A 23,106-nucleotide genomic window follows, 5' to 3' on the forward strand; every position below is an offset into this window, starting at 1 on the left:
ATTTTCCAACTTGTCTTCAATAAGCCAGCACTGCAAGGCCCTTTAAAATGCAAAGGAGAATGGAAAGCTTGCTGAGGGGCATGAAAAGCCATGGAAGGGTATAAGATAAACAGCTTTGTTTATCTGGTAAACAGCTTTGGACAGCCTGCGTCAAGAAAAGAGAAGGTGAACTGTAGACTTCCCTAATGTGAAGAAGGGGAAAATGGAGCTTACAGAAAGAGGTAGGATCTCAGGTACCCAGATGAATTGGTGCAGGAAGTGGTCAGTTGAGAGGGCCTGGTTAAAGGGCCCTGCAAACTGCTATAAGTGTTGTAGAGCAACCCTGATACAAAACGGGGTGCCTGACTGTGGGTCCTCACCCGCGCGCTTAAAAGGACTTATCAATGCTCTACTGCAGGCACACGTGAAAGGTTAATAAAGGTTTATTTACAAAGGGAAGGGGAAATGAGGAAATGTACAGCTCTGGGAGAAAAGTGGGAGACAAAGTTTTAAATGAGTCCTACCCGATCCGCCGATTAGGAATCCCAAAATGGCACTCAGAGCTGGCCGCCAGCCAGGAGCGGTGAACAGCCAGGAGGCGAGCGATCGCGAGTCAGAGAGAGCCCAAGGCCCACGTGTTTGGTTTTTTATATCCAACCTGGCTGCCCAACTCCACCCTCAGGTCCCAGCCACCCTCCCTTGGTGGTGATGGGATTTGTCTTTCCCAGAGTCTTGATGGCTTTAGTCTGGAGTGGGGGTGGGGTCCACAAAGTTAATCCTGTATGGGATTAACTCAGGACATCACTTCCCCCTAACATAAGCACCCAGTAGATGGGGTGTCTGCAAATGGCTATGCCATCACTACATGTATGTGGCTACTTCTTTGAAGTGGCCATTCCAGTGTCCTTTGTGTGGTTCCCAGGAAGTGGAAGACACTGTTCAGGAATATACCCCGTCCTTCAGAGAATATGCTTATATTTTTATAGGCTTTGTTAAGAGATAACTTATATGCCATGTAATTTACCCATTTAAAGGGTACAATATACAGATATGTACAACTATGATCAAAATCAATTTGAGAACATTTTCAACACCTTAGACACCCCATATCCTTTAGCTATGGTTTCCCTATTCCCCATCCCCACCCCGTCCTTCCCCAGCTCTAAGCAACCACTAATCCACTTTCTATTTGAAGGCTTCTGTCTTAGACATTTTATATGATGAAATCATACAATATATGTCATTTATGATTAGCTTCTTTCATTTAATAACATGCAAGGTTCATCCCTGATGTAGCATCTGTCAGTACTTTATTCTTTTTTCATGGCTGAATATTATCCACTGTCAGTTGAACATTTGGGTCATTTCTACCTTTTGGCAAGTATGAATAATGCTGCTTGCTTGCAGCATTAATGTGGATATATGTTTTCATTTCTCTTCGGTATATATTTAGGAGTGGAAAATTGGGAAAATATCTTAAAACCAGAAAATTTTGAGAATAAAAACATTTCATTCCTTTTAATTCCACTGTGCACATTGTTTTCAGTGGGCCCACACTTGGCAAAATATTTTGTAGCCCATATTCTGAAAATCTTTTTTTTTTTAATGTTTTTATTTATTTTGTGTAGAAGAACTGGGGTATAGGCCAGTGGTATGAGGTGCGGATGAGAGGATTCATCAGAGTTAGAGTGGGGAGAACAGGCAAATCTACTGAAATACACTGCTGAGGGGAGCAGCGGGTGAGACAGGAGAGGTCTGCTGCTCCACATGTGGGTCAGCTCCCTGGCTGGGGATCTAGTTCAGGCGGTAAAGGTGATAGTGCTGAGACCTAACCCCTAGGCCACCAGGGAGGCCCTGACCTGAACATCTTTTCATGTTAATGAATATCTATGTGAGTGAGTGTCAAAGTTCTTTTGTTCTCAGAACCCTTTCTTCAAAAGCCTATTCCGAGACCGCAATATGTAATTATTCAATAATCAGTAACTACTACGTAGTGAGCCCTGCCAGGTGCCAGGCATCCCTATGCCCGTTCTCTCTAACGGCTGAAGGTACTGCATGGTATAGAGGAGCCCTCTGCAGTAGCTGTTCCCCCATTGAAGGATGCCCCAAGCTTGGCATCTATATTTCACTTGGTGAACATACATTGGTGAGTACCTTTATCATCTCCTTAAGAGTGGCATATGGGGGGCCTCCCTGATGGCAAAAGGGGTTAAGACGCAGCACTATGAAGCTATCAGCAGCTACTGCAGCACAAGTTCGATCCCCGGCCAGGGAGCTGATCCACATGGAGCAGCAGACCTCTCCTGTCTCTCCCATGGCTCCCCTCAGCAGCGTATGTCAGTAGATCTACTTGTTCTGCTCCCTACACTGTTTTTGATGAATCCTCTCACGCTTCCGCATCGCTGGCCTACACCCCAGTTCTTGTATGCATAAATAAATAAAATAAATCTTAAAAAAAAAAAAGGAGGGCCTCCCCAGTGGTACAGCGGTTGAGCACTGGGTTGCAAAGTTGCCCGCAGCCTCTGCAGCACCAGTTCCATCCCTGACCGCCGGGCAAGGGTCCCACATGGCCCGTAGACCTCTCCTGCAGCCCGCTGCTCCCCTCAGCAGTGTACCTCATCAGTCTGCCTGCTCTGCTCTTTCCTCTGGCTCTGGTGAATTCTCTCACCCTCCCAAGCTTCTGACTGTACCCAGTGCTTGCATAAATAAATAAATCTTTAAAAAAAAAAAAAAGTAGCATCTGGGGTCAGAAGCCACACTTGGGCTCGGGTCCATGTGAGGTGCTGGGAGACAGGAGGGGAGGTAAATAACTTGATCCCTGATCTTCAACAGCTCAGCTTGAGGACATGAGATTCAGGAAAGGGAAAAGGGATTTCAATAAATAAAGTTTATGCCTTCCAGCAGTTCCTCTTCAGGAATCCATGCTATGCATACCTACTGCCTCATTGTAAAAGTTAATAACCTAAGGTTCAGCACTAGGGAACTGAATAAATATCAATATATACCATTACGGATCCATGTTCAAGTACAATGGAGACAGCAAGGTGTAAAATGATGTTTCATAAGCTGATTGCATATTTTTAAAAAATACGGACATAACATGCTTATAAATACATAGATCTGCACTGTCCACTAAGGTAGCCACTAACCACATGTGGGTACTGAACACTTGAAATGGACTGGCAAGTCCAAAATGAGATGTAAATGTACTGTAAATGTAAAATGCACATTGAACGTATAGACTTGGTACCAAAAAAGAAGTATGTAAACTGTCTCATTAAAAAAATCTTTATATTGATAACATGTTGAAATGGTATTTTAACTACATTGGGTAAATAAAACATTAAATTACTTAGTCCTGAAATTTCATCGACTTCTTTTTAGGATGTGATTACTACAAAAATTTTAATTATATATGTAGCTCACATTTGTGCCTCCCATTATGTTTCTTTTTTAAAAAAAATATTTATTTATTCATTATGTTTCTATTGCCCAGAGCTTGATGCTTACAGGCTAGTGCCAAGAGCTTCCTTTCATCGGGAAGGTGAAGCCCACGGCAGCTCAGAAGTGTTATTGTAACCAGGGCCTGGCTGGAGGGGGAGTAACCCTCTTACTGGGATGTTTGCAAATATTTTATTTTTATTGACTAGTTTTTTTTCAATTGAGCATATAATCCATGATCTAATTGGTTAAGGAGATTCAGGAAGATAGAACTGATGTGTGGGGTGTTCTGGAATGATCCCTCTGTGGTCCTGGCCCCACTTTACTGGCTCAGAAGTGACTGACTGTGGGATTTCAGGACTCCAAGAGTGTAACACCCCTCCACCCCCACCAACACCCTCCCCATACCAGGTAAAGGTGTGTATGGGGTAACCCCTGCTGTGCTGATTTTGAGTTTGTTTTTTTTTTTAAAAAAGATTAAGTTATTTATGTATAAAAGAATTGGGGTGTAGGCCAGATGTGGGGGGGGGGCGAGGAAGAGGATTCACCAGAGACAGAGGTGGGAGCAGAACAGGCAGATTGACTGAAATACACTGCTGAGGGGAGCAGCAGCAGAGACGGGTGAGGTCTGCTGCGGCTTAGGTGGTTAGCTCCCCCGCCCGGGAGGAACTCAGGCTCCTAAGCTGAAGCGCGGTAGCGCTGACACTTAACCCCTACGCCGCCAGGGAGTTCCCTGCTGTGCTGATTTTGAAAATTCGACCCTGAAAGCATTGCCCCCCTTAGTGTGGGGGCAGTCACAGCCTTGGCTGTGAGTAGTGGGTAGAGACCCCTAGCTGGACCTTGACTGGGGGTGAAGGGGTGGGGGTGGAGGTGGGTAAAGGGGTGGGGGAGAGCCGGCATCCTCAGCCCTAGGGAGCGCACAGCATGGCGCCCACACAGCACCTCAGCTGCTGAATGTCGGGAGAAGGAAGATCCCGATTCCACTCTGGCCGCCCCTCTCAGGAAGGCCTGGGGTCTTCCTCTCTCCTCCTTCCACACTTACCCCGGTTCAATCAAGCCCCCACCTTCTTTCCTGCCATCCCTACCCCAGCGTCCCAGGCTGGAGAGCCAGGGCTGCCCTGGAGGGGCGTAAGGTTACAGCCCTGCCCTGCGAGCGGCCTCCCTTCGAGGCCCCCGCCCAGCGGGGCCACCTCTTTCCTGGGGAGACTAGATTCAAAAGCGGCTCCCCGCCCACGCCCCTCGGGTGAGCCTTCCGGCCCCGTTCCAGAAAAGCGGGCCCCGCGGAAAGGTGATTAGGTCATTAGAAGTTGCTCAGTTTAAACCAGTGGCAATTCAGCTTCCCTGATCATCAGAGAAACTCCAGCTAAACCATAGGATGCCACGGGCGCCAGCGTAACCCAGCTACCCACGAGCCTGAGATGCGTCCACGACTGGGTTCCGCGCTCGCTGAGTCCCTCCTGGGCTCCCTGAGCAGGAGAGCCTCCCTCTGGGACTGCCGGGGGACACTGGACCCCTCGGGGCCCCTCCAGCCCGGGGTCCGTGGGGGCGTCCACGTGCTCCCGCCGGCTCCCTCCCCGGGTCCGCCCTCGGCGCTGGGGGCGCAGCTCGGGAATTACGCTCCGGGGCCGCAGGCGCGGCCGGGGAGGCGCCCGGGGTGAATCTGGGTTCCAGCCCCGGCCCAGAGCGTGGCCTTGAACCAGCTCGTGCATTTCCACGCCTCGGCGTCCGCGCGCGGGGTGGAGTGGCGAGCTCAGACCCTGCGGAGCCGTGTGCTCGGCCAGCCGCGGGCACGGGCCGCTCACGCCCACGGCGCTTGCACGCGATGTCAACGTGCCCGGAGTGGGGGGTCCCCCTCGGGGGTGATTGACTCCTCGGGGGGCCCTCTCTGCTGGGGGGGGCAGGGCGTAACCCCAAACCACAGCCCAAGAAGCGCAATTCTGGAGGTCAGGCGTTTTGACCCCGGACTGGAGGGCGCGGTGGGGTGCGTGGGAGAAACCCCAATTTCTGCGTCCCACCCAGGCCGGGAACTGGGCGGGGCCGGGCTGGTCCAGTCCCCGCGCCGCTCACCCGCGGACCCGCCCTCGGGTCCGCCCCCATCTGCCCGCGCCCCCATTGGCGGCGTCGGGCGGCGCGGCCGCTGTTATTTTTCGAATATATAAGGAGGTGGAAGTGGCAGCTGCTACCAGAGTTTTCTCGGACCGCCGGCCGGTCCCCGCGCCCCTCCACCCCTCCCCGCCCTTCCCGCCTCCCTCTCCTCCCGGGCGCCCCACGCCTCGGCCCCAGCGCGCTCCCTCCCTCCTCCCTCCCTCCCCAGGACCCGCTCCCCACCTCGCCCCGCCTGCTCTGCGGGGCGTCGGGGTCTGCCGCCCGGCCCTCCGCCAGCCAGAGGGACCCCGCGGTGATGGAGCGGCCGCGGCCACACCCCGCGCCGGCCGTGACCCTCAGCCCGGTCGGCGTGCGCGGCGGCGCCGAGCGCCCAGACCACCTCCCCGGCATCCGGCTGGAAGCTCGTGGCCTTTTGGGGTCCCCGGAACGTGCGGTCGCGTCCTCGCCGGTCACCACCCTCACCAAGACTATGCACGACCTCGCCGGGCTGGGCAGGTAGGGCCCCCCCCGAGGAGGCTGGGTGTGGGGCAACAGGGCTGCACTGGGGTGCTGATCCCAGGCTTCCTGGGGAATGACACTGGGGACCCGAATCCCGGGGGGGCATCCGGAAGGCGTCCCAGGCAGAGCCTGCTTCGGGGGTTCGTGACAGTGACTTGCTGTTGGCCGGCAGGGGCCTCTGGAGACCCTCTTCACCTCCTCTTTCTTCTCCCCCACTGGCTTCCACCAGGCTGCTACCTAATCTCTGCCCACAGCACCATTTTGCCCCAGGCAGGGGATCCTGAGCCTAGAGAGGGAAGTTGAGAGTGGCGAACCCTTGCTCCCGCTCACTTCATCCCCAGTTCTTTCCTGGGGTGAAGGGACTAGACTCTGATCCTGCTCCCTGAGCACGCCTGCAGGGCCTGTCTGGGTTGTCCTTGAAGCAGGAGATCTGAGCTTGGGCCCTTTCTCTAGGAAGGCTTCTGGCAGGATAGGGACCCGAAGAGTTTTAGGGAATGCTCTCCGGGCCAGCTCTGCCTCCCCTCAGCCCACACCCCCAGGATGGGCACCATCTTGCTTCAGCCATGGAATCTCCTTCCCCCCACTACCCAGAAGCACCTTTTAAAAATCAATCACTAAAGAGAAGTTCTTAAGTAGCCTGCCTTAAGGAGATGGTTCCTCCCTGCAACCATCTCCCTGGGGAAGGGCAGAGAGTGGGTGGGTCCGACTAAGATAGTGGCTGATGGGAATACTGATCCCCACATTTACCTTTCTCCTTCCTGGGTCTCTGCTTCCTTCCCAGCGACACCCCAAAGAGACGGACAGGCCCCCTATCCCGATGTATGTCTGAGTCCTCCCTGTCATCTGAGTCTTCTGAATCTTCTGATGCAGGTAAGGCTCAGGGGTACCTGAGAATTTAGGGGGCAGCCTGAGCCTCCCAGCTTCTGTGTATATCAGACTAACATCCTGTCACTGGCCTTTTGGGTTCAGGAGCCCTCCCCCTGCTTCCTCCTGGTGGGGCTCACCACACCCAGCCCAGACAGGCTGAGCGGGCTGGGTGGGGCCCTCCGGGGGAGATGAGATCTTACCTATTTAAAACCAGGCGCCAAAATCCCTGAACCACAGCCCCACCTGGGAGGCATTAGGATGGAAAGTTGGTCATTTTATAGCATTCACTTGTCTTCGGTTAGAACCCTTTCCTTTAAAAAGCTGCTATCTCTCAGAGCAAATTATTGTAAACCAGTTCAGGGAAAAAATGCTGAGTATAGTTTTGAATTTAAAAATTTAAGTAGAAGCATTTCCATGGCATAAATGGAGTAGAGTCCTGTGCAATTTGGGGAGTAATGTGTCAGCCTTGGGAGGGGGTATGGATGGGTTTTTGTTTCACTTTTTGAATGTGTCAAAATATAAAATAAAAACAGGTTCCTCCCTTCTTTGAATGGGTTTGGAACATGATGGGGGGAAGTGCAGAAAAGGCCCTGACTTTCAAACCAAGCCACCCTGTCCCCCCAGGTCTCGGCATGGATTCTCCCAGCCCCATGGACCCCCATGTGGCAGAACAGACGTAAGTGAGGAGGGGTTCCCCACTATCAAGAAACTGGTGCCACCCTTTGGGAATCCCATTTCTAGCATAAACTCATGGCGGGGGTGGGGGGGGTTGGAAGCCTGGGCAAATGGACAGACCCCTCAGATCCCAATACAAGGAGACTAATTGATCTTCCCATGGGATTCTGCTGGCACAGCAGCGAGATGGACTCAGGCAGAATGGAGGGGACACTGGCTGCCGGGACCTTGGCTCCAGCCAGCCCTAGTCTTATGGAAATACAGCCCCGCTGCGTGTCCTGTTTTTCCCTCTATCTATATTCATTCCCCCCATATACACTTTTCTGCGAAATACCACAATTTAAAAATATAGTTCAATGAATTCAAAACTTTTAATTCACTCTAGGCCAAATGAAAGTTGCTGAGGCTGTTTTGGCCCTTGGCCATCCTATCAGTTGCCTCTGGCTTCAGTGATACTTGACACTCTGGCCATCCCCTGGCCCCGGCCCTTGGTGAGAGGGAGTGCAGGGACCTGAGGGACTCTGCTCAGCACAGATCTCTCCTCCCTGGTCATGGGGCGTGAGCAGTATCTTTCAGAGCACAGCTGTTCCCTTCCAGCTGTTAGGGCCACAGCCGTGAGAGCAGCTGCCAGGCATTAGTGGGAACAGCTGGACATCCCCAGCCTGAGCTGAGGGACCAGGGCTCAGGATTTAGGGTAGTGGTTGCCTTTCCTCCCATTGCTTTTGATCAGACTGGGCTGGGTTGCAGCGTTTGTTAACAAACAGGAAATGGGGAGAGAAATGGGTAGGAGTGGGGGTGAAGCAGGTTGTTCTTTGGTGACAACAGAGAGCTGTCCTTGTTTTACCCCCAAGGCCCAGGTGCAGATTGGAAACCAAGCCAATAAAATTGGTCACCTCTGGTGCCAGGTTGGCTGGGTACAGCCATGCCCTCCCCTTGGGGGCTGTCCTGACATTTTAGCCCTCAGTGCCCCTCCACCTCTGCACCTGCTTCGACGGTTACACAGCTTCCCAGAAAGAAGCTTGTGTGTGTGTACAAGTGTACGCACAGATGCACCGAAGCCCAGAATGGCAGGTGGTCTCTGATAACATAGCTGGGGGTTGGGGCCCGCAGAAGAAAGACGCTTATGCCCCAGCCTCCAAAGGAACATCTGTTGGAATTCCTTGCCTGCTGGCCTCTTCTAAGGCGAGAGGAGGGGGTGGGATAGAGGCTGGGTCCTAGAAAATTCCTTAGGAGGGAGGAGAGGATGTGACCCCGCACATTTGCCACTAGGGGGTCTGGCTTGGTAGACTAGGGCTGACCCTGGGGTGTCAGGCCTGAGGGGGGCCAGGATAGCCACACAACAGGGAAGCCCAGCCTTACTGGCATCCAGGCCCTGCAGACACCCATATTGTTGGGCGTGGACTGTTATGGTGGGATGGATGGATGCCTTTCCTGGCGGCCATATGGCCTCCCTGAGGTGATTTGCATACAGGTGGAAGGCCTGTGGGCAGGCTGGTGAGACTGTTGCCTTGGTAATGCCTGAGCCACCCTGTGACCTGCCCCAGCTGTCTCTGCTGCCATTCTCTGGGCCCTCTTCCATTCAGACTGGTCTGCTCTCATCTTCCCCCTCCCCAGAACCTGGATTCCCTGATAGTGTTCTTCCTACTTCCCCTTTCCAAGGCCTGAGTCATGGCCCCTGGGCCTGTGGACAGGGGCCCCGGTACTGGGGGTGCGGGATGGGCTATGGGATGAAGCTGGGTTGCATGGGATCTTTCTGCCTCCTAGGTTTGAACAGGCAATCCAGGCAGCCAGCCGAGTTATTCGAAAGTAAGTCTCCAACCTTCCTTATGGGGGTGGATGCGGGTGTTGGGGGATACAAATGGAGGGTAATCTCCCATGCCCTCCCATAGGGGTGCACAGGGTTCTGTGGTAGAGGGCCGTCCTGCATGTTCTCAGTCCCCGCCCCGACTCTCCAGTCCTGACCTGTCCCTGTTTCCTTCTACAGTGAGCGGTTTGCCTTCCGACGCTTCCAGTCCTTGCCGGTAGGTGCCTGCTGTGGCCTAACTGGAGGCTCAGCCACAAACCCCAGCCTTGGGGAGGGTTGGGGGCAATCAGGGTTGCCTCCCAGAGGGTGAACTGAAAGGAGTCATGTGTCCCTAGTCTGACTGTCGGGGCGGGGGTGGGGTGGGGGGATTGGCAGGTAGAAGGACCAGCTGGGGAAGTGGAGGAGGGGTAGAGGGGGTAGGGCCTGGGCTGGGGCCACAAGAAGACAGCCTTCAGCACCTGCTGCCCTACATGTCTCTCCAGGTGAGGCTTCTTGGCCACAGTCCCGTGTTACGGAACATCACCAACTCCCAAGCACGAGACAGCTGGAGGAAGAGGGAGGCATGTGGCCGAGCTGCCCACAGCTATGGGGAGGACAAAGAGAATGTGCGTTTCTAGAAGGCCTCAATGGGAGAGGTGGGGGTTGGGCAGGAGGCTTCTCTGGTGGCCTTTGATGACAACCCCCCATCCCTGATTTGCCTACAGGATGGACTTGTCTTCAAGATGCCTTGGAAGCCCACACATCCCAACAACGACCATGCTCTGGCAGAGTGGGCTAGCCGCAGAGAAGCCTTTGCCCAGAGGCCAAGCTCGGCCCCTGACCTGATGGTATAGATGAGGGCTGAGCTGTGTGGGGCAGTTGCATGCAGGGTGGGCACGTGCCCTTGAGGCAGCCTGGGAAAGGGGAGAGTGATTCTGAGTCCTGAGGTGGTAGGAAACTTCTTAGAAAAATGGGTGGGGCCTGCCTTGGGTACCCACCCCTGAGTAGCCTGTACTTTGTCACCCACACAGTGTGTCACCCCCGAGCGGAAGATGGAGGTACAACAGCTGAGTCCCATGGCCCAAAGCCCCTTCTCCTTGACCGCCGCTGAAGGTGCCACTGAGGAAGATGATGGATTCGTGGACATCCTGGAGAGTGACTTAAAGGTAAACAGCCTCGCTCCATGAGGCCCCTGCCCTCCCTCCCTGGAATCTCCCTAAGGTGGAAAGCTCTGAGCTCCTGCAGCAAGACTATGACCTCATTCCAATGTCAGAAGAAGAACTGGAGGTGACTGTCGCACACCGACCTCCGGCCAATCAGAGCGGAGCGGGTGGTTGGTCCTGGTGAGGGGAGGATGCGCAGGGCGGAGGAGAGCCTGGGCCTCCAGCATGGCCATGCTTCTCCCGGTTCTGTGCCAGCCCCTGCAACCAGTGGGGCTCTGCAACTTTTGGTTCTGGGGGCCGCCCTGTGTGAAGGTGCAGGTAGGGTGAGAAGAAGGGCTGCCACCCCGGGGTTTGCTGGGGGGACAGCGCAGGCCACACTGCAGGACTCAGCCTCAGGCCTGTGAGTGTGACGGTATCCTTGCTGTTTTGGCCTCAGGATGACGACATGATCCCTCCAGGCATAGAGAGTCTTATTAGCGCCCCCCTGGTCAAGACCACGGAAAAGGAAGAGGAGCAGGTGGGCCTCTGTGGCAGCCCTGGCATAACTTGGAGCTTGGGCTCACCCTTTGGTGGGATGGGGGACCGGAGGGTGCACGGGCTGGGCACTCTGACCCCCAATCTGCTGTCCCTGCCAGGATCTCATCATGTTCAGCAAGTGCCGGCGGCTCTTCCGCTCTCCGTCCATGCCCTGCAGGGTGATCCGTCCCATCCTCAAGCGGCTGGAGCGGCCCCAGGACAGGGATGTGCCTATACAGAACAAGCGGAGGAGGAGCGTGACCCCTCCAGAGGAGGAGGAGGAGCCTGAAGAACCTGTGAGTGCCCTCTCTGGGGTGGGCAGGCTGCCACCCTTTGAGTCCACCCATAGCCCTACGTGGCCATGTTTGTAGCAGAGAGTGTGTGCAGGGAAAGGGCTACCAGCTAGACGCAGCACGGAGGGGCAGCCTCCTGCCTCACCCTAGCCATTGCCTTCCTGGCCCCCCAGAAAGCCCGAGTCCTCCGCTCCAAGTCCCTGTGTCACGATGAGATCGAGAACCTCCTGGACAGTGACCACCGTGAGCTGATCGGAGATTACTCCAAGGTGCCAGAGGCGTACCCCTCCCTCACCCACTGGCCCACTGGCCCGGCAGCTGCTCGTGGGCCTCCCTCTCTCCTCCAGCCCCTTTGCTTTTTCTTCTGCATCTTACTGTCCTTCATTGTCACCTGAACTCCTGGCTTTCCTTGGTCTCTTGTCTTAAATCTGTCCCAGACATCAACCTTGGGTCTCAGCCTTGAAACATTTCCAGACTAGTGTCCAGGTGGGAGCCTCCTTGGGCTTGGCAGAGGGTGGAGGCAGGACGTGGGGAGCACTGGGGCTTTCACCTTCATGCTCCACCTCTTCATTTCCCCTTGAGAGGTTGTTTCCTGGGTATCAGACCCAGGAGGCACCTCTCGTTGCTATGGGAATCAGAGCTGAATTAAAGGTCAAAGCAGATGTGACCTTCTCACTTTCTCCTCCCTCCACGTCCCCCAGGCTTTCCTCCTGCAGACTGTGGATGGGAAGCACCAAGACCTCAAGTACATCTCTCCAGAAACGGTATGCAGGGATGAGCGGTCCTCGGGGTGCATTTGGGACTGTTAACCTTCCCTGGGGAGGGGCTTGGAGTGCTGGGTCAATGAGGGGCTCGGGGCCAGCCCCTGCCTGCTGGGCTGACCTACTCGGTCCTACCTCCATGGCCTCCTTCAGATGGTGGCCCTTCTGACCGGCAAGTTCAGCAACATCGTGGAGAAGTTTGTGATTGTGGACTGCAGGTACCCCTATGAGTACGAAGGTGGCCATATCAAGGTGAGGAGGGTGATGGGGGAGCCCTGAAGGCTCACGCAGCCCTATGCATCCTCTGCTGGGAGGGTGAAGGGGTGGACAGGGGGTGAAACCTCTCATGGAGAGTGATCTTGCCAGTAAGAAGTAGGGTCACACAGTTGAAAGACAGGCACTGTGTGGGAGAGGGGTCTGCCACCCAGTGGCAGGGCTGTGGCTGATCTCCGGCCTCTCTGGCAGACTGCTGTGAACCTGCCCCTGGAGCGAGATGCCGAGAACTTCTTGCTGCAGAGCCCCATCACACCCTGTAACCTGGACAAGAGAATCATCCTCATCTTCCACTGTGAATTCTCATCAGAGCGTGGGCCCCGCATGTGAGTGTCTGCTCCTGACGTCCCTGCTCAGGTTATCAGGGGCTGCAGCCGAGGCCAAACCCAGCCCGGGTCCTCCGGTCTCATCTGACAGTAGACCTCACCCCCCTCCCCTGCTCATGACACGACCCTTCATCTCCTTCTCGCTCTCCTTCCCATTGGTGAGTGTCTCTCTCTGTCCTTGTCACCTCTGCCGCAAAGTCTGGTTCCAAGTCTCTAGCCATGTGCTTAAAACCCTAGACCTCTGTGACATGGTGCTTCAGTGCTGGGTGCCCTTAGGCCCCCCCTTTAGGACACCCCCTGGTCAGTGTGAGTGCTGATGACTCTCCAGCCAGGCTCGCATGTGTGCTGGGATCTCCCCAGACACTCCTTGCAAGGCCTGCTCCCCGCTGCCCTCACCAGGCCCCCTCCCCCGGGCTTCCCGCACATGGCGTCTACCTCCACTAAGGCGCGCGCGGGACCAGGCCCCTCTGTCCTATCCTCTCTCCCTACCTCTCATCCTCATCAGGTCTGGTCGAGACCTCCTGGAAGTATGTCTTGAGTTTCGTCCATCTCTTTCTGCTTCCCCTTTTCTAGTTCCGGCCATACACCTCTTATAAAAGTTGTGCAACTAGAAACAAGCCCTTGATTTGCTTCCTTCCTTTCATCTCTCCAACTTCTTCCGTACCCTATAGCAAAACTGAAAGTGATCTGAAAGTGGCCCTGGGCTGTCCATCCAGCACTAGAAGGCCTCCCGTGCTTCCCCAGGGCCCTGCGTGGGCACCGCACACTCTGATCCTCCACCCCTGCTGGTCCCAGGTGCCGTTTCATCCGGGAGCGGGACCGGGCAGCCAATGACTACCCCAGCCTCTACTATCCTGAGATGTACATCCTCAAGGGCGGCTACAAGGAATTCTTCCCACAGCACCCGGTATTGGGGGGACGCAGGGAGAAGACTGGGGCGGGGGCGGCCCCAAGAGAGGGTGATGGGAGAGCTGGGTCCCCCCGGATGTTTCCAATTCTCTCCCGTATTGATTGGCCCCTCCTGTCCTGTGCTAGACCTTCTGCGAGCCCCAGGACTACCGGCCCATGAACCACGAGGCCTTCAGGGAGGAACTCAGGACCTTCCGCCTCAAGACTCGCAGCTGGGCAGGAGAGCGGAGCCGGCGGGAGCTCTGCAGCCGGCTGCAGGACCAGTGAGGGCCGCTGTGGTGCTGCCTGTCTTCCTTGCCTCTGCAGGCCAGGGCACCAGCTGCCTGGCGGCCCGCCGCGTCTGCTGGAGGCCCCAGGCACCATCCAGGGGAGTGGGTGTCCCCTCCGTGTGCCCCTGGCCTCCACCCCCTTCTCACTCCCATCCATCACACGCCACATCCTGGTGCCCCGACCCCTGTCCCTGCCCCTGGAAGAGCCCAGCCTGTTGACTTAGTGAATTGGATTAAGTCCAGTTCAAAGGAAGTATTTTGTACTGGCAGAAGCCTTTTCGCTTTTTTTTCTTCCTTGTTTGAGTTAACCCTCTGTCTTCCGATGTGCAGAAAAGCCCCCTTTTCTCTTAGGACTTTGCACATGTGAGGCAGGGGGAGAACCACCGTCCCCCAGGATGGGCCAGAGCTTCTCTCCTCCCTGCCCCGGGGGTCAGCGGGGCCGGCCCTCTGCGGCTCGCCTGCGTGTGTCTGCCTCTTCCTTTCTTTCCTTCTCTCCTGTCTTCCACGTGAACACTTTCAGCACAAACATAAGCTCTTACTCTCCCCTGTTTCAGTGTTACTGCAGGCTTCATTTGTTTGTCAGACTTTGCTGCGGTTGAGGCTCCTCTCTTAGGGACTCAAATGTTAATTACCTGCTTGACCCCGGCTTCTGTTGTCTCAGAAAAGGATGTAATCCTGGGCCACGGTGGATGGGGATCTGCGCCAAGGGTGCCCACTGGAAGCCCTGCCCCCACTCCCATGAACCCAGGGGCCTGACAGGTCAAAACTTTTGCTGCTGTCTTGTCGTGGTCAGAACTTGGACGGATGGATGGATGCATGGATGGATGCGTGGACAGCGGTGGGTGCAAAGGCCTTACACACACAAACCTCTGAGTGGGATCAGCTCAGTGAACATGACAGCCTGCAGCAGGAGTATGTGTCTGTCTGTGTGGACAAAATCTTTACACTTTGAGGTTTGAAAATATTCAAGAGGAAATGTCACGAAAACCCGCTAAATCAAGGACAGAGTCTCCCATGGATTCTGAATCTCAGAATGTGGGGAGGCTGTGCCCCAAGGCCCTGTTGAGTCTTCTGTTGGGGCCTGGGTTCAATAAAGCACTGAGCAAGCTGAGTGGCCAACATGGCATCTGTGGGGCCCTTGATCAGACAGACCATGGCCGACCCCTAGGGTGGGATCGGATGCGGGGAGGTCGGTGGGGGGATTGGGGCTGGAAGCCTCCTGGGGAGGCAGCCTCCTGCTTTCCCCTACCTTCCCTCCCCTGAAGCCTACAGCTCTTGCTTGATGAACCTGCCAAGCCTGGATCTGGGCTCTTGCTCCCCCTTTATCCGGGTACTTGGGTGTCTCTGGGCGGACCTTTCCTCAGGAGCAAGAGAGACCCTCCCCTTCCGCTCCTCAAGAAGTACCATGGCTCCCCATTGCCCTAGGATAAAGTTGAGAGTCCTGGCATGGCCCTTTGGGAACCGGTCTCTCCCACCTCACCCTTCTCTCTCTGACTCACATCCCCCGTGCTTTGCTCTGCGGATTCCCGACCGTGCCTTCGCACCTCTTGCTGTGCCAGCCTCAGGAACACGCCCCCTCTGTTACTCCTCAAGACTTAACTTCAAATGTCACCTCCCCCCGGAAGCCTTCCTGCCCTCTCAGAGTTGGCATTCTCAGTACCCCAGCAGAGCTTCCACTTAGGGCACGCCGATCAAAAGAGTGGGAGAGGGCCAGCCTGGGAGATTGGTCCCAACCTGGGGGGCTCAGCAAAGTCCCCTGGAAACCACTATGGCTGCCAGCCACCCCTGCAGTGAGTCAGCTGGTCGTAGGACTTTGCCGCGTACAGACGATGTGCCGCCTGTCGCCCTGCACACGTTCCGTGTCGGGTGTCATTACTGCCATCTGTCAAAGGTCATCTACCTTCTCGAGTGGGTGGTGCTGTGATTATTCACTCCACTTTGCAGTTAGTAGATGGGAAATGGAGGTGGTTTCCTACAGAGCAGCAAGAGAGGACTCTGGGCTGCAGGCTGAGCCTAAAGGACACTTACCCTGTTTCTTATGCCCAAAGGCATGGTCTTCACTTCTGTCCAGAGCACCCTGGAAGGGCACAATGGTGAGGGATGTTGGGGTGTGACTGTGGGGGTCTGGGAGCCTCTGCTCAGAGAAAGGAGCCCGGGAAGCTCCAGAGGCCCCTTCTACTGAGCAGGCAGCTGACACTAAGGCTGACATTTACTTGAATAAAGGGACAGCCCCAGAAAGAGAAAAACAGCTGTGAGGGGGGGCAGAAATGAAGGCTGGGGGTGAGGGACAGGAGGGGGAGAAGCCCTGGGCATTGTCATGCTACGACTTGCCTGTTCCGGTGGTCTCAGAACCTGCCAGGTTTTACAGAGCTGAAAGGCAACGGGAAACTCAGAGAGGGCACTCACTTGCCCCAGGTCACACAGCAGACACAAACAGCAGGCATTCCAGCAGCCTAGGGCTCTCCCCTCCTCACCTCCTGCCTTGGTCCCTGAGCAGCAGGGGTGGAGCTAGGCTGGCTGAGTGTCCTCATCCACGCTGTCAATCTGGAGCAGGCCACGTGGGGAGGAGGGAGCAATGGTGCCCAGTGTCTGACAAAGCCCAGGCTGCACCAGGTGCTGACACCACAGCCACATCTGTCCCCCTCATAACCCTCTCCAGAGTTACATATGAAATCAGGGGTGCTCAGTTGCCCCATGTTTTCTTTTTCCCTGATATTGTTTCCTAAGGTTGGGATAAAGCTCATTTTTCAGGAAGGCAGGGATGGAGGTTGGGGAGTGTGGGGGGTTCTTGGTCAAGCCGGGAGACAAAGCACTTCCTGAACGTTGACATCTAACCTAGGGAGGTGTGGGAGTCATGGCCCCAACACAGACCAGGACCCCCTCTGACCCTGGGATGTTAGGGGATGAGACAGGTGCCCCCCCTCACCCCCAGCAAGAGAAGTTATAACTTTCTTCCTGAATGCTTATAACGGGGAGTGGCTCAGGCAAGGAAGTGGTTTAAAATCCTGGGCTGCCAGCCAGTTTCAAAGGTTGTTTTGTTAAGGCAGGGCGGGCAGGGCAGGAATTCCAGCCTGGAAGCAGCATGTGGGGCCAGTGCACGTGGTTACCAAGCTGTGTGGGTTTCCTAGGGTAGGGAGTGGCCTGTGCCAGGCTGGTCAAGTCAGCGGGCACTGAGGGGTGTTGGGGGAAGCACCTGCACCCACTGGGCATCATCCATAGTGCTTACCAGGCAACTTGCGATGACAATCTAAAAAATAGCATTTTCAGGCCTCCCTGGTGGCCTGAGTTGATTGTCAGCACCATCACCACGGTGGCCCACCTCAATGGCCTGAGTTTGATCCCCGGCCCGGGAACTGACCCACACATGGCGCAGCAGACCTCTCCGGTCTCCCCTGCTGCTGCCTGTGGCAGCGTATTTCAGTGAGTCTCTGATCCCCACTCTGTCTCTGGTGGGTCCTCTCACCTCCCATCCTGCACCTCTGGCCTGCACCCCAGTTCTACACAAAAATAAAGAAAATCTGGGCCTCCCCGGTGGCGCAGCGGTTGAGCGCTGGGTTGTGAAGCTGCCAGCGGCCTCTGCAGCGCCGGTTCAATCCCCGGCTGCTCCCCTGCCACCAGAGGAGGGTCCCACATGGCGTGCAGACCTCTCCTGCCACCCGCTGCTCCCCTCAGCAGTGTACTTCATCCTTCTGCCTGCTCTGCTCCCCGCTCTGGCTCTGGTGAATTCTCTCACCCTCCCGCACTTCTGACTGTACCCAGTGCTTGTATAAATAATCAAATAAATAAATAAATCTTTAAAAATTAAAAAAAATATAAAAAAATAAAGAAAATCTTTTTAAAAATAGCATTTTCTTTTTAATTTCAGGAATAATCAACATTTCAACAAGGACATAAATCTTAAGCAGAGGGCACAGACGTGAGGAACCATCACATCGCTCAAGATTCAGGGCACCTCAGGAGGTTATTTCACGTTCCCTCAACAAACCCACACTCCAGGGCTCACCATTAGTCTGACCTCAGTCGAGGCAGATTAGTTTTGTCTGTTCTGGAGCTTCATACACATGAAATCAATTTATCTCCTTGGCGTCTGGCTTCTCTCACTCAGCATAATATTTATATTTTTTGAAGATTTATTTATGTATGCATGCAAGAGCTGGGGTACAGGCCAAAGGTATGAAGGGGTGAGAGGACTCACCAGGAACAGAGTGGGGAGCAGAACAGGCAGACTGACTGAAATACACTGCTGAGGGGAGCAGCGGGAGAGCCAGGAGAGGTCTGCTGTGCCATGTGGGTCAGCTCTCTGGCCTGCCCGGGGACCAAACTCGGTGCTGCAGAGGCTGCGGACAGCTTCATAGTGAGGTGCTTAACCCCTTGCGCCACCAGGGAGGCCCCACTCAGCATAAGATTTAGAGATAGCCCATGTTTCATTTAGCAATTTATTTCTGTCCTCTCCTGCGTACAGTATTCCATTATAGGATATATTCCTAAGAGGAAATACTACTCTTTTTTTTCTTCCGGTTTATTCTTTTTTTAATTAAGGTATAATTTATAGGCAGTAAAACTCACTCTTTTGAGTATTCAAGTCTATGAGTTTTTTAAAAAGATTTATTTATTTATGCATACAAGAGCTGGGGTGCAGACCAGAGATGTGGGGAGTGAGAAGATTCACCAGAGACAGAGTGGGGAACAGAACAGGCAGATGTACTGAAATACACTGCTGAGGGGAGCAGCGGGCAAGGCAGGAGAGGTCTGCTGTGCCAGGTGGGTCACCTCCCTGGCTGGGGATGGAACTCATGCTGCAGAGGCTGCAGATTGCTTCATAGTGCTGCGTCTTAAGCCCTTGTGCCACCAGGGAGGCCCCAAGTCTGTGAGTTTTGACACCAAGATAAAGACATAGGACACGGTCATCTTACCCTCCATAGGTTACATGGGAGTCCAGTGAATCATACTGGGAATCTCCCCAGCGTGGAATCACCCCATCCAGCTTTAGGGTTCTCCACCTGGTACTCTAGAACAACTGTCCCACCAGCAGGGTCTGACAGTTCTATGGCCCCATATTATCATCAAAATTGGTAAACTCGAATTTCTCTCTCTTAACCTGAAAAATCTCGTTGCTGACTACAGAAAAGAATTCCCATCACTGTCAAATGCTGCCCTCTGGGCTGTGATACGGCATAAATGGGTTTGAGCATCACAGATCCAGCCCATGTCCTGACTCTTACCTTGAAATTCTGAATTAACTTTTTCTCAAGTCAGAGTCTTTAAGTGATTCTTTCGAGTTCAGTGGCTGTCACTGGCTTGAGCTCATCCACTGACAACAGCTCACAACCATCTAGAAAACTCATGATTTCTAAAGTCTTTATCCCTGGAATTGAACACACAGGCACCCTACTTTCCAGAGGCAGTAAAACTGTCAGTGGTGTGGAAAAGAAGGATGTTTAGACAAGGGGAGCCATGGTCATGTGAAATCTGGAAACAATCAGGAGAGGGAAGTTGAGTAATGACAGAGCTGTTGCTTGAAAATCAGACCTTGGGAGCATGTCAGATGATGTGAAGTTATTCAGTCTATTGTTCCAAGAAGACAGTTGGTTATGGGACAGATGGTAAGAAGCATTCCCACCCAGCCCACAGAGGACTTTGTGTGGGTGCCAAGCAGTGCCTAGGGTTGCTTTGCCCCACCCAGCCCACAGTGGCACACACCGCTGGGAGGGGGTGGTGGAGCAGCTGCCAGGCTCTGAGTCAGCGGGGCCTGGGGCGGTGGGAGGGGAGGGGGGGCCTCACGTGGCTGGGCCTGTGCTGCCTCGTGGGGCCTCCTGGCTCTCAGCCCTGCCGGAAGCGCGGCTGTTTGAAAGGACGAATCACACATGGCCTGGTCCTCCTGGGGCCGGCCAAGACTGTGAGGCCTGGGGCTCCTTGAGGGGAAGGCTGGAAAGGGGGGCTCCTGAGTTGGGATGGGGAGGACTGAGGAAGGAGGTCATCCAGTCAGGGTGGGAAGGGACTCCAAGGGCTGGTTTGCAGGAGTAAGCAAGGGTGGGCTTGGGGGAGGTTTGCGGCCTCCCCGAGCTAGAGATGGTTGTGAGCGAGCCCTTGGGGTGGCCAGTAGGGGGCAGGGGAGAAGGGGACACACAGGGGAGGGAAAAGGGCAGGCTGCAATCTATCAGCATGCACACCTCCACCAGCACAGGCATAGCATCAGGAAAACCTATTGCTGTCAGGGCACCTCAATGTCCTCATCCGTAAAATGGGGACAAAAATCCTCCTTCAAAGGGTTGTGGATTGGATCAAATGGGTTAATGTATGGAAACCACACAGAACTGAGCCCACCTACATAAATCTCTGGATAGCTCTTATTACTTAGGGCCAACATGGGGATTATAAGATCAGACAGGTAAACCGATGAGTCCAGAAAAACTCAACTCAAAAAAAAAAAAAAAAAGGAAAAAGAAGGAAGGAGCCAACGTGGATTGTAGGCCGTGGTCTACTTGCATCAGTCTAGGGAGCAGTCAGAAGTCTGGGGATGGGGCCTCCCTGGTGGCGCAAGGGGTTAAGCACAGCACTATGAAGCAATCCACAGCCTCGGCAGCATGAGTTCGATCCCCAGCAGGCCAGGCAGCAACCCACATGGCGCAGCAGACCTCTCCTGTCTCGCCTACTGCTCCCCTCAGCTGTGTAATTCAGTAGATCTGCCTGTTCTGCTCCCCACTCTTTCTGGTGAATCCTCTCACTGCCCCCACCCCCGCACCTCTGGCCTCCACCCCAGCTATTGTATGCATAAATAAATAAATCTTTAAAAAAAAACAAAAGATGAAATCATGCCATTTGCACAACATGGATGGAACTGGAGGGGAATCATGCTGAGTGAAATAAATCAGGAGAAAGACAAATACCAGATGATCTCTCATAAAGCTACAAAGCAAACAAATAAAACAAAAGCAAACCCTTGGATTCTGACAACAGGACCATGGTTACCAGAGGGGGAAGGGATAGGGCGTTAGAGGGCAGTTGCCGGACTGTGGTGGAGGTTTTAGAACTTTGGTGGACAGCATGGTAGTTTTGCACATTGAAGACGTGCGAGCCTGCATTCCTAGGACATGCACAGTGTTGTAGACCAGTGTTCATAGCAACACTGTAAAAAGCAACAACTAAACCCAGTGGGGCTGTCTCTGGGGAGTGAGCTCCCTGTCACTGGAGGTGTGTAAGCAGCAGGAGGTTGATCCTGGAGTCTGGAAACAGCAGCAGAGCTTCGCAAGTCAGACTGCTTATCAGGTATAGAGGACCCTTCATGGCTTGGGTAGGTGCAGGGTGGGACCAGCTTTCCAAATTGAGCCAGTATCAATCCTGGCACTCGCATCCCTTGAGGTTGGCACCTGGGGAGACCAGAAGCGGCATGGCCGAGGCTGCCTGTCACTGTGGGGTTGGCCTCACCCAGATAGGGATAGCGCCGTGGAGGGTGGGAATGAGGGAAGGGCCCATGTGAGGGGCTGCAGGTGAATTTCCCCAGCTCCAGGGATACTGAGCAGAACAGGACCAGGGAGTTGGGTGGACACTTAGGCAGAAGGGGAGGGGAAAAGATGGGAAGGTGTGGTCCCCAACTCCATCTAGACAGGCGAGCTGGCCTCCAATCCAGCAAGCTGCTTCCTTCAAGCTCCTCCGCTTGCAGTGATTGAACTCATTTTACTTTTCTCCCTCCTCTCCCTCATCTCTATTAATGGTTGTCAACGTTTGAGTAACTGAGGACCCACTGCGTGCCGGGCTCCACCCTGCCCACTTCATACGTTGCCTCACTTAGAAATGTGTTAGGCCCCATGTACCAGAAACCCCTCACGGTGGAGAAACAAATGAATGTTTGCGCTCCTCACTCAGCAAGAAGGCTTGGCAGGAGCTCGCAGACCCAGGCTCCTTCTCGCCTCACTGTGCTCAGCACATGACTTTTGACCTTAGGAACACAAGATTGCTGAGGGCTGCAAAAACACAAGGAAAGGTACTTGAGTTGCCCCCCACTTATCTGAGAAATTATGGCTTTTCTGATGGCTCCCACCTATGTACCAGCTGCAGTTCACATAGTGCCCAACCTGCTGGGGAGGCTGGGGAGGTATTTCTGACTAGAGTCCCTCCGGTTCTTGAAATGAGGGGTGAAGGGAATAGCACCCTGAATCGAGGAAGGCCTGTCTCCTTTCAATCTTTCCATTTACTCTAATCCAGTCTTCACCTCCAGAATGCACTTCCTGCTACCTGCAGCTAATGAACTCCTATCTCTCCAGAAAGTGTAGTGTGATGCCACCTCCTCCTTGCAGCATTCCCAGATTACTTATCTAGGCTCTTTCCCAGGCCTGAATCTGTTTGTCCTCTCTCTTGGCTCCTCCCTGCCTTGAACACTGTACAGAGTCTGCTGGAAACACTAAGCACCTGGAGAACATACCCAACAACAAAAAGCATGAATGAGTGGCATGTTCTTCTTTTCTTTCAGGTCATGTTCATGGCCTCCCCTCTCCCAGAGTCTCCCTCAGCCTTTCTTCACTCCATGTCAGCTGCTGGGGGGTGTGAGGGAGACAGGAGAGCTCATGTCCCAAATTTAATATTCTCAGGAGCCACCTTTCACTTAGCACTGTGCTGTGCTGTTAGCTATGTTAAGGAGCCTTGCTGGGCCTATTTAGTCACCTGTCAAATGAGAGGCTGTGCCCAAAGTTTCTTCTCATGCTAAAAAGCTCAACTATATGGCCTCCCTGGTGGCGCAAGGGGTTAAGCACTGCACTTTGAAGCTGTCTGCAGCTGCTGCAGCGCAAGTTCAATCCCCGGCCAGGGAGCTACCCACATGGCGCAGCAGGCCTCTCCTGACTTACCCGCTGCTCCCCTCAGCAGTGTATTTCTTTTTTTTTTTTTAAATAATAAATTTTATTTTTATATTCCCCCATACAATTGCAAACGCCCCATTCTGACCCCAATCCTTCCCCTCCCACCCCCCACCCCCCAAAAAGTGTCTCTGGTTCATAGTTTTTTGTTCATTTTGATTTTCACTTTCTTACATTCATTTTCCTGGTCCCTTATTTAAGTTTTCTAGATTCCTGCTATGAGTGAGACCATCCGGTATTTTTCTTTTTCTTTTTGGCTTATTTCACTGAGCGTGATCCCTTCCAGCGCCATCCATGTTGCTGCAAATTGCATGTGTTTATCTTTTTTGAATGCTGAGTAATATTCCATGGTATATATGTACCACATCTTCTTGATCCAGTCATCTATTTTTGGGCAT

At 54.0% G+C, this 23,106-nt stretch overlaps 1 protein-coding gene across 1 annotated transcript; it reads left to right on the forward strand.

Annotated features, from left to right (window-relative positions):
* Window positions 1–5,821: 5,821 nt before the first annotated feature.
* CDC25B (cell division cycle 25B) lies at window positions 5,822–15,007 on the forward strand. Its single transcript, XM_037498467.2, has 16 exons — window positions 5,822–6,021; window positions 6,806–6,894; window positions 7,516–7,567; window positions 9,331–9,372; window positions 9,551–9,587; window positions 9,853–9,975; window positions 10,075–10,197; window positions 10,381–10,515; window positions 10,949–11,029; window positions 11,148–11,324; window positions 11,495–11,590; window positions 12,023–12,085; window positions 12,236–12,334; window positions 12,548–12,681; window positions 13,477–13,588; window positions 13,717–15,007. The coding sequence occupies exons 1-16, from the start codon at window positions 5,822–5,824 to the stop codon at window positions 13,855–13,857; spliced, it is 1,704 nt and encodes a 567-aa protein (XP_037354364.1). The 3' UTR covers window positions 13,858–15,007.
* Window positions 15,008–23,106: the final 8,099 nt, after the last annotated feature.

This window comes from Talpa occidentalis, unplaced genomic scaffold, assembly GCF_014898055.3.
Source record: "Talpa occidentalis isolate TD23 unplaced genomic scaffold, MPIMG_talOcc4v2.1 talOcc4.10, whole genome shotgun sequence".
Lineage (NCBI taxonomy): Eukaryota > Metazoa > Chordata > Mammalia > Eulipotyphla > Talpidae > Talpa > Talpa occidentalis.

What these genes read in the sequence shown, in the direction of transcription:
- CDC25B (XM_037498467.2), top strand. Translation starts at nt 5,822, where the DNA reads ATGGAGCGGCCGCGGCCACACCCCGCGCCGGCCGTGACCCTCAGCCCG. An exon ending in GACGCTTCCAGTCCTTGCCG is followed by an intron (nt 9,588 to 9,852) that starts GTAGGTGCCTGC and finishes ATGTCTCTCCAG; the next exon opens with GTGAGGCTTCTTGGCCACAG. An exon ending in TCAGAGCGTGGGCCCCGCAT is followed by an intron (nt 12,682 to 13,476) that starts GTGAGTGTCTGC and finishes TGCTGGTCCCAG; the next exon opens with GTGCCGTTTCATCCGGGAGC.